At 47.8% G+C, this 11,021-nt stretch overlaps 1 protein-coding gene across 1 annotated transcript in view; it reads right to left on the bottom strand.

Annotated features, from left to right (window-relative positions):
• Positions 1-1,292: 1,292 nt before the first annotated feature.
• The window catches only part of ILKAP (integrin-linked kinase-associated serine/threonine phosphatase), a gene marked incomplete at its 5' end in the record, with an annotated part of 11,750 nt that continues 2,021 nt past the window's right edge, over positions 1,293-11,021 (bottom strand). The window contains 8 exons of the mRNA XM_010294511.1: positions 1,293-1,601; positions 1,803-1,884; positions 3,276-3,395; positions 5,128-5,249; positions 6,569-6,656; positions 8,543-8,636; positions 9,130-9,236; positions 10,252-10,378. Coding sequence (XP_010292813.1) covers positions 1,461-1,601; positions 1,803-1,884; positions 3,276-3,395; positions 5,128-5,249; positions 6,569-6,656; positions 8,543-8,636; positions 9,130-9,236; positions 10,252-10,378 — 881 coding nt within the window. The remainder of the gene's footprint in view (positions 1,602-1,802; positions 1,885-3,275; positions 3,396-5,127; positions 5,250-6,568; positions 6,657-8,542; positions 8,637-9,129; positions 9,237-10,251; positions 10,379-11,021) is intronic.

Below are 11,021 nucleotides of genomic sequence, written 5' to 3'. Positions count from 1 at the left end.
CTTGTATCAGTGTATGCAGGAATGGTTGGGAGCAGATCAAGCTGGCAAAGGCAAGCCCAACCCAAAATACGTGCCCAAGGCCCGCTTCCTTCCTCAGCGGCTGCAGGAGATGCAGAGAGTTAGTGCAAACTAAGCCGAGTTAGCCTAACCATTAGCATAAGCCCATGAACTTTAACTGACTTCTGCTGTAGCAGAAATATTGATGAAAGATGGTCAAGCCACCTGTCCCAAACCACAGGATAGTTTTTGCATGCTCAAGAAAATAGATAGCCCAGGATCTGGGACATTCTCCCAAAGCTCCAGGGAACACAGGGAACAGAAAAGAGCCCGGGAAGCCTCACAACCCTGTGCAGGACTATGCACAAAACAGCAGGCACCACTACACTAACCTGCCCAACCTCTCGCTGGGACTGTACCATTTCTCATGCAGAACAAGGAGGTCATGCAAGAAACCACTCACAGGCCCACTGTCTCACCTCCCTCACTGAACAGTCTCACCCACAGGACAGTAAGTTGTGTAATCTGGAATTTAAGCACTTTGGTAGCCCAATTCTTTTAGCTTTCACACTATCATTTGGTCTTAAGCCAAATTTTCTTCAGAAAACAGCACACCAACTCTCTGCAGCGACAGCTGGTAGAGGAATGAAGTCAGGATGAGATACCAGACACTTAATAGCAACAAGTACCTAAAACCTGAGATGCCTGCTCCTCAGATAGCACAGACAAGCATAGAGCCTGCCCTCATCTCAGCTGCCTGGCAGGTCCATTTGCTGAAAACACTTTCCCAATAAACATCAGGAGCAAACTCCATGCACTTTTGCCATAATCAACGACTGGGATAAAACCCCAGTGTTTTCTGCAAGCAGAGGGAAGGTACACCAGCTCTGCGAGAGGTGTTTGTATCACTCATCTGCATGCAACCTCACAACCCAGCTTCAGAACCAAAAGATTTCCTTCCCAGCACTAAGAGGACAGCCCACACCACATCCCAAGCCAGTGGCCTGGGGTACAGCACAGTCCATACGGTACAGCCCAACTGCGAGCTCCCACTGAGTCCTAAGAGCTCAGGACTCTCCCAGGGCCTCACACAAAGCTCAAGGAAACGAACAGCAGAACTGCACCATTTGGAACAGCTGGCAGAGTTCATGCCCACAGATGCCTGCTCTTGCTAGCACCTCTGCCAAATGGATTTATTTGGTTTGCCAAGACATTCACAGGGGTTTGACAGGACAAGAGATTTCCGCAAAGGCGGAGCCACTGTGGCAGCCACTTAGAAAACACTGCTGGCCAAGTGAGCTAAAACTATTAGAAAAAAAAAAAAACAAACCACCAAAATTTTATTTACACCGAAGAGCATCCAGCAGGACCCACCCTCCCCCAGCCACACGTGCACGCACACCAACTTCTCCCTTCCCTTACATCCGCCGCGAGCTGGGGATCCTGCTGCTGTGCCTCATCTCTCAGTGCTCTATCCGGACCACCATGACCGTGACGTTGTCCGCCGACCCTCGCTGCACTGCTTTGTTGGCCAGTCTGTTACATGCAGCTTCATATCTAGTATCTGCTTCTAGCTTCCCTTCTCTTGTCTGGATGTTCTTATCCTGTTGGGACGACGAAAAACAACACTGAATGCTCCCAGCAAAGCACATAGGTGCAAGCACACGGGGAAGCAAAACAAATAAGGACGACCCCAGGTGTAAGGAAGGATACCCTGGCAGAAGTACATTACTGCAAGTCAGAGTCATTCCATTTTGTACCCCCTGCACTTGACAAACCCAGCCTCCATGCTGCCTTCTCCTCACCTCCAGGCAGGACACAATGAAGTTCACAGCTTCTTCTGGTGTAAAGACTTTAAAAAGGCCATCACACGCTATAAGAATGAACCTGGAAATCAAGCAGAGACAGGTTCCAAGGCTGAATCTTTGGCTCCCCAGCTACAGCAAAATCCCTCTGAGCTATTTTATGAGTACCCACACTTCAATCCAAAGGGAAGATACTGTAAAGCTCATCTGAAAATCCCTCAGAAGCACCAGAAGTCCTCTGGTGCTCAAGAACCTACCATTCATGGAGCTGAGGCAATTCAAAATACAGGCCAAAGAGCCAGGCAAACAATGTAAGACCTACATCAGGACATACAGGCAGTCCCACTGACACTGCACCATTAGGCAAGACCATAGACCACACCCTGCTGGAAAGCTACATTACTTCCCTAGGAAGTGCTTCTTTCCTTTGAGTCCTTTTCATCCACGTATTTTCCCTGTGAAGTAGCTAGTTCAAGGAAGTAAACACAGCCAGCTTAATACCTTATGTGCATCCCTTTAAATCCTTTATATTTCCGTGATCCTGAGGTATGCGATAACTTAATTTGAATAGAAATATTCAAAAGAAAAGTGAGCAGCTTAACCCAGCAATAGAGGCATAACTGTGATCAGAAAACTCTGACACAAGGTACTGTCGCAGGCTGCATGCAGTAGGTTGAGGGGATACAAAGCCCAAGGCAGGGACAGCTGCCTCCTAGCTCTCCACCAGAGACAGCCTGCTGTGCCCTCCCTGCCTGCACAGGGGATTGTATTAACCAGGAGCCCTAACCAGAGTCACTGGACAAGGAAAACTACAATCATCAGAGGCTGGCCAGCCTGCCAGAGCAGCACATGTCTCTGAAGACATCGTTCCACATTCTGATGCTTATAATATCTTTAGAAATATTTTAGTGATACGGAACTCTAATCCCAGAAAAAGCAGCCGTAATAAGTTACATTCTCACCTCAGAGGGGTTGCAGGGCCATGCTGACATGAAAGCTCACAGCAATTTGTCATTGCCAATCACATGTTAGAAAACTATCTCAAATCTTCAAATATCAGACACAAATGCATGGTATTTGTGGTATGTGTGGGCACCATGGCTGCTAGAAACAACTCTTGGATAGGACACGGATCAAAGAATTCAAGCCTTAACCAAGTGCTTGAACCCTGGCCTGTGAACTTTTTCAGAGCATGAAGGAAGTCTAAGGCTTGTGTATGTTATCACTGCTGCGAGGCTGGTTTCTCCAACTGGAGCCTTCAAACTATCTTGGCAGAGGGACGCAGCAGCATTATCCCACTATAGTGACAAGGAACAGGAGATGTCAGCAGTTAAGAGCATCGTCTAATCCCGGGTGATCAGTCTGAAGTGCCTCAGCCCTAACAGCAGAGCATACAGCATCATGCAACTTGTGCTACTTCTGCTGAGCAGAGCTAGGACACAGCCAACCTCCTTGTGCATGGGAACACTTTACCTGTCGTTGTGCGTGAGTTGGCAGCGTTTGATATCTGGCACGGAGATAACACCACAGCGTTTGTACTGGCCATCCCCGATGGAGCGGGAAACCTCCAGCACTCCTAGGACTCTTCCATCCCTGCACAAGGGAAGAAAACATTGAAAGACCACCCCACACGTGCGTATCTCACTGCACTGCCTGACAAAAACATTCTTCATGGTGCGTTCAGCTGCCTCTTACAAACCCTGCTCCACTTCCCCAGCAAGCTTAGATCTTCCTTTCCAAGTCTCCTTCCCTTTCTGCATGTTTGTGTGAAGCTTTGGGAAACAACTGGAAAGAGGGAGAAAGAAATGAAGTCACGAGAATTCAAGGCTGTTTTCTGTCTCTCTGCCCTGAGTTACTAAGTCCTGCTTAGCCTAGCCAGCCAGGGAAGTAAGAGTTATACGCTGAGCTGAACTCCCAGAGGTGGAGATCACAGATTATTTTTTGGCAAGGTATAGAAGCACAGAGTGGCAGCAGACAAGACCAGGTCTGAGCCCCTCCTGTGCTCTGCCTATCAGTACAGCAACCCCTATGGACTGGCTCAACTGTGGGCAGTTCCAAGGAGCAAGAACAATGGCACTTTCTCCTGACCACTTGGTCTTTACTAACCACTGATCACAGCAACCAGTTCTGTGAAACCCAAGTTACAATCCTCCTTAGGAAGCACTTTTGATTGCTAAACTTTTCTAATTAATTGAGTGCTGCCCCAACAGAAGCAGCTTCCCACACTCCACCTTTCCAACAATCGAGCATCTTCTCCCCAAAATGGCTCTTCTGTGCACTCTGGAAAGTCACAAGCTCATTCATCTCATAGTCCAACCAGCCACACTTGAGATAAAAGCAAGAAGCGAGGCACGTCACATAGAAGAGATCTGAAGCTCACACACTTGGTGACTTATCTCTTGGGCCCAAAATATTGAACTACAGGCAGTGGGAGAGGCTCTCAGGCAGCTGGGGAGATGCTCCCCCAGTTCTGAAAAGAGCTAACAGGCACTGGCCCATCTCTTTCCTGTGTGTAATGATAGATCAGTGCTAAGCATAAGCAGCAGCATGTGCTCTCCAGAGATAAGGGGAATATGGCCCTCCAGACACGACAACATAACAGAACTGAGCCCACCCCATGGGGGATTCTGCACCAAGTCCTCTCTTGTGAAGGATGCCATTAAATCAAGAAACAGCCTTCAAAGAAGGGAGAGAACCTAGCCAGGGAAATCAGACACAGCTGCTGTGTTTAGCACCAGCTGCCCAAACAGCCATGCACAGGAACATTAAGATAACCCTACTCTGGCTCCAGAAACCTCCCTCCTACAGCAGACCACCTCAGTGCATAAGCTAGCCCCCAGGGGAGGAACACAGACCAACATCAAGGGCTGCTTATGCCCTCTCAAACCAACCTCTAAGAGGGGGCTCTTACAGGACAAGGAGGGAGAGGTGATGCTGCAAGCAAGGAATTGAGTTCTGCTCAATGCCACAGCATGCAGCAAGTGGTAACTTCTTAAACAATCAAGTCCAGTGCTCTAGGTCCAACTCTGTAGGTCAAGCTTAAGCACATCCACGCTTGATTGCACTGCCAGGCTTTCACATAGGTTCTTGCCTTTGCAGCACAGCACCCTTGTCACCACTGTAAGCCCACTGTAAGCACCAGCTCTCATGAACCAACTCAAGCCACTGAATCCTTAGACATCTCAGGCGTCACTGTGCCTCCCGCAGGCAGCAACAGATTTTCTTTGGGCTCTCATTAGCATGAGTGCTGGGCTCAGGAAACGCCAGAAACTCAGCGCTCTGGCCCAAAGCTGGGCTGGCTCACTCACACCCTTTAGGCACATACCTGACATTTCCCCCAGCTTTCTGTATCCGCATACGCTCCTCATATTGGGTGGGGTTGTGCTCCTTACTGAGGCTTAAGGCTGTGTGTTTCTGATTCTCTTCATTGTAACGACACAGAATCGCCTGTGCTGACAGAAGACCCTCATGAGTAAAGAGCAACAAAACTGCAGCAAGAACTTATTGAGCGCTCGCTAAAAGTTGTAGTGAATGGGGCTACATCTACATCTGGCTGGTGACCAGTCACCAGCGGTGTTCTCCATGGTTGAGTCCTAAGACCAGTGCTGTTCAGTATTTTTTATCGGTGACCTGAATGCAGGAGTTGAATGCACCATTAGCAAGTTTGCTCATGGTACCAAACTGGGAGGTGCTGTTGACTCTCTTGAGGGACAAGAGGCCTTGCAGAGGGACAGAGACAGATTGGAGCATCGGGCAATCATCAATGGCATTAAATTTAACAAGTCCAAGTACCAGATTCTGCACCTGGGATGGAGTAATGCCAGGCACAAGTATAAATCGGGAGAGAAGCAGCTGGAGAGCAGCCCGGCAGAAAGGGATCTGGGAGTGCTGGTCAGCAGCAAGCTCAATAGGAGCCAGCAGTGTGCCCTGGCAGCCAAGAGGGCAAACCACGTCCTGGGGTACATCACACACAGCATGACCAGCCAGGCAAGAGGGAGGACTGTCCCGCTGTATTCAGTGATTCACCGCTGGTGCGGCCTCCCCTTGAGTGCTGTGTGCAGCTCTGGGCCCCGTTTAAGGGTGTGAAGGTTCTTGAACGTGTCCAGAGGAGTGCAACAAAAGCGGTGGCAGGGTTGGAAGGCATGTCCTGCAAGGAGTGGCTGAGGACTCTGGGTTTGTCTAGTTTGGAGAAAAGGAGGCTGAGGGGCGACCTCATTGCTCCCTACAGCTTCCTGAGGCAGGGACATGGGAAGGGAGGTGCTGAGCTCTTCTCCCCGGTATCCAGGGACAGGACGCAAGGGAATGGCTCAAAGCTGTGCCAGGGGAGGTTCAGACTGGATGTTAGGAAGCATTTCTTTACTGAGGGGGTGGTGAAACACTGGAACAGACTTCCTAGGGTGGTGTTCAATGCCCCAAGCCTGGCAGTGTTTAAAAGGCTTTTGGACAATGTCCTTAATAATATGCTTTAACTTTTCATCAGCCCTGAACTGGTCAGGCAGTTGGACTAGATGATCATTGTAGCTCCCTTCCAAGTGAAATATTCTATTCTATTCTAGATACAAGAGAGCTACCACACACAGAGTTGTTTTACTCTATGGGACAGAACACCGAAGTACCCTGCACCCACCCAAAACAAGATGCTTTATAGGAACAGTTGGGGAGCTCATGGCAACTGGGATATCCCACACAAGTACCTCACCCTTCAGGGCAAATAAAGCTCCCTGAGGAACTGAGATGCCAGCAGTGGGCTTCTCCATTCTGCTTACCCGGCTGTCCCCCAGGTTGGCTATGTAGAGAATATTGTCAACAGCTAGGACACAAGTAGCTGTGGAGCCATCCTTCCATGCTGGCTTCCTGAAGGGAACAAAAATGAGATTACTAAGGGGGAAAACAATGTTTAAGAAGTTAGTCACAGAGTGCTCCTTGGGACTCAAGGAAGTGTCACATGCCAACATGCAGCAGTCAGCTAGCACAAGCCCCCAGCAGCTGCCTGCAAGCAGCTAGGGGAACTGTTGATGGTAAATAGTGAGCCAGACTAGGACAGAGGAGCATGACTTCTAAATGCATGGCCAATGCCCAACTGGTTCAAATACTGCCAGCCACGCCCCCCATACCAATCATTCCTCACACTCAGCTCCCAGGAAAGCTCATCTGTGGCTGGAGCAGGCCCATCCCCAAGGACTGCCCAGAAGCTCGTAGGCATCATCAAGAGCAAACAAGCACCCCAAAGTCATCCTCGGGAGTCTCCTTCTTTGCAGGAAAAGGCAGGCACAGCAAGGACTGCAGCAGCGTTGCCTTCCTTTTCACTTCCCTTCCCTTTTTTGCAGTACCCCTGCCTGCCCACCTCAGTCCTCACCACCCCAGCTAAGCAGCAACACCACTTGTTCAGTCACTCTTCTAATATTTAACTTGCTGTAGTTAAGCTTGTATCTCTAGAGCTCTAGGTAAAATGAGAAGCATTTCTTAGATTACAGCTGCCAGACTAGCCCTGCCCACAATGAAGCCTGGCTAGCATGCCAGTCTTTACCGAAACTAGCTTCGAGAAAGACTGATTTCTAGACATATTTCATCCATTTTTTTCTAACTTTGAAGGTGTGGCTGAATGAAGATCATTCATTTCGTCATCAATACAGCTATCACTAGTGATCCTTTGTAGTGCCTTTGTCATAAGTCCTACGTCTGACCAAATGGAGACTGCTTTGGGAATGACACTGTTGTGACAGGCTCAAGGAAACTTCTTCCTTTTGCCTGGTCAAATTTGTTGATCTGATTAGGCTTAAGAGACTGAGCCAGTTTGCAATTTACTTAGAATTGAAAATTTGCAGGGAATCTCAGAACCGGATGCATCAACAGCCTTTCCATCTGTGTGAGAGATGTCACTATGAAATCAAAGAAAAAAAGAAAAAACAAATGTGTAAAGGATCGGTAACAAAGTGACTGTATTTTAAATGCAGTCTACATCTTCCCTAGTCCACACAGTTGGTGTCAGTTCAGCAGAGACTGAGAAAAGGTAAGGATGCTTGCACTCAAAACCCAGCTGGGAGGCAGGCTGGCATTCATCCTACAGAAAGTAGCTGCTATGCTTTTCAGCTTCGTTTCAAAAGAATCTGTTAGAAACAAGCTTAAGATGAGGGACATTCTTTTTCAACATCTCTGTTTTCAAAAGAGGTGAAGAAAGCAAGACAAACTTACACTGGGAGAGTTAAGTCTTTCAACACAGGGCATTAAAAGTTACCTCAGAGATGTACTCCAGCCTGGTAAACACATACTCACTAACAGGAATGCAGCTCTAAAGAAAGCTGCACACAGCAGCACGCAAAGCACTGCTCTACAGATACCCTCCTGCCACACTTCAATGCTGTTAACACAGAGATGCCATCTCAGGCAGTACGGGATAACTCAATTCAACAACATGGTAAGTCTTTAAAAAGAAGGCAAACAAGACACCCTGGTAAGGACAGAGGTGTATTCTTGGTCATGTTTTGGTTCCTTCCTTTACCACAAACATGTATTTTAGTCTAAGGGGTCCTACAGACCACTTACCACAGTGTAAGACCAGAACATGCTGTGATCTAGCTCTAGCAGGCACTCAGCTGGCAGTTACAGCCTGGTATAGCTGAGCTGTATGGGGTTTTGCCAAAACATAGACATGACTCAAGGTTTCCTCTGCCTTGCTCAGATCTAAGGCCTGCGAGATGCAAGCTAAGAAATACAAATGTATGGGAAGCATTTACACTTACTGGCTGGATGCCTGCTTTAGAAACTCTTCATCTGTGTGTTTGAAGGTATCCAAAAGGCATCTCTTCACAGTTTTCTCCACGCTGACTACCTCACCTGTCAGACAGGGAAAACAGCAACTAAGCTCCAGCTAAAACATATCTGACCTATGCCAGTCCCTCCCTTCGCTCTTGCAACATTCATTCAGGCAGTGCATCTCTCAGATCCTGTGCAGAGTAGCTGGGGTACATCCTGGGCTCACGGTACCAAAAGTTTGCATGGTGGCATGTATGGAGAATTTATGACATATCCCTCTTGCCCATCAGTGTATTTTCACTCTCAAAGCGGCACTGCCAAAACTGGCCACAGTGTATCTCACACTTGCTTAGCAGTTCACAACTGGCCACTTGTACCCTTGTGTCAAAAAGGCTTCCAGCCCTCTTCCCCGGGAGACAGCGCAGTCTTGCAAGCCCACTGGCTTGCAAGTTGGCAATAAAGGAGGGGAACTGTAGAACTACACCCAAACAAATCAGTTTCCCTATCCACTGCCATAATGTCAAGGCAGAAAAGATGACAGTTGTCACTACAGCCCTTATTCCACTCCTCTCACCTTTAGGAAATTTCTTAATCAGGTTTTGGTGCAGATTCTGTGCTGCAAATTTTGAGGCTCGGACTCCCCCATGGCCATCAAAAACAGCAAAGTACGAGACACGTGTGCTGTGAGGGAACAAGGAATAGCAGAAAGGGACTAAGAAAAGCTGTTAGCCAGAGGGTGGGATCTAGTACATTCATCTCCCTAACACCCTGTCCCGTGTTAGCCAGACTGAATAAATACTGCATTCCAAGGCACGAACAACAGTGGCAAGTCCCTAAACTCACACATTCAAGCATTTACACAGCTTACGTGTGCAAGCACTGAGCTGAGAACTTTCTTGTAATTTTCCACCCCTCAAGAAAATGAAGGGCAGAAGAGAGTTTATAGACCACAACTTGGCATAAAGCAGCTAAACATCTCACCTCATGGGCACTGCAACTCCCCAGCACTACACAGACATCAGTCTAACCACTCCTACAGTTCTTTCCATGCCTAAACTTGTTGAAACCACACTACAGCCAAGAAACTCACATGAAGCTTTCAGGACAATATTAGTTCAGAAACTAAATTCACTATCAGGATGATGCTTGAGAGCATTCCTTTAAATATACACACTCCCCCTACATAAACTTACATGTATTAATTTGCTAAGAGATTTCAACTTTTCAAATGAGAGAGTTCTGACATCTGTTTTCTCTTCTTTGAGCCTTTTCCATCACCACAGTTTGGGTTTTTACACACTGTAAAATCCCCAAGGCAAGGCTTGATTACTTATAAGTAAACTGGGGGTCTCTAGACATCCACGCTTACATTTGTGTAACAGAGGCTCATCCAGAGTTACCTGCCCCTTACAATCCTTGTGAAGTCAGTGACTAAATCTACTGAGCATGAATCAAAGGGAAGTATTTGTATATAAAATAATCCCGTGATTTGCCCAGGAACACAGTTAATGATTCAACCTAAGTCTCCCAATAACAAGCCCAAAACCACACACCATGACACAGGTGTAGTCAAGAGCATCAGCCCCTCAAACCAAAAAGGATCATATCATGGGCTTAACTGAAGCAAGCAGGAGCTCCTTCACCCCTGTGATGGCTGCCATCCACAGCTTTATTCTGGCAGTTGGGGCCCACTTACATTTGCGGGGGCAGAGGCTGGCATTCCTCGGTGATATCATTTAAGATGACATGTGCATCCTGCATATCTTCTCTTTCACCTTTCCTCTCTGCCACATAACCCTTCAATCCAAGAACGCCCACTGACCCTAAAGGGGAACAAAGCAGACACAAGCATGCAAATCAAACTCCTCCGTCTCCTCACCTCAGGCTAAAAACCACTAAATCAGTGACAACTTTTCAGCTTTCAGAACCCAATCCTGGCACTGCAGCAAAGTACGTTCCTTGTACTGCAACAAAATATCTGGCAACTTCTGCTGAGCAGGATGTATTTATCTTGCAACATGGGTTTAAGTGCCCCCAAGGTCAGCAGCTATAAAAGCCGCTTGTCGCCATTTTGGCAGGCAGCTGTAGCCAAAGCAGGACTGCTAGGCATCAGAGGGGGTTTTTACCAAAAAGGGGCTGGGAGGCAGGGGAAGCATGTGCCACTGAACCTGCAGATTAAACAAAGCACAGCTTTAAAGAGGGTACTAGGGACAGGAAATCAGGGTCTGTTGTTTCCAGAACACATCTTATGCCAAAAACTGCAACATAACCCATGGGCACCTGCACTGAAGTCAAATGCCCTATATGTAACAGCAAGTTTCTCTCTCTGGCTTTCTCAGCAGCCGCCCAGTGGAGAGATTTGTGGCAAAGGAAACTGGTGTGGCTCTAGCCTTCCAGATGTTTCACAACTAATCCCCCTCTTGGCAGCACAGGAACTTATTCTGCAAACGCTGAGGTGCTTGCTGC

This window comes from Phaethon lepturus, unplaced genomic scaffold, assembly GCF_000687285.1.
Source record: "Phaethon lepturus isolate BGI_N335 unplaced genomic scaffold, ASM68728v1 scaffold26639, whole genome shotgun sequence".
Lineage (NCBI taxonomy): Eukaryota > Metazoa > Chordata > Aves > Phaethontiformes > Phaethontidae > Phaethon > Phaethon lepturus.
Note: the sequence above shows the minus strand (reverse complement) of the source record. Positions and strands in the feature narration are given on the sequence as shown.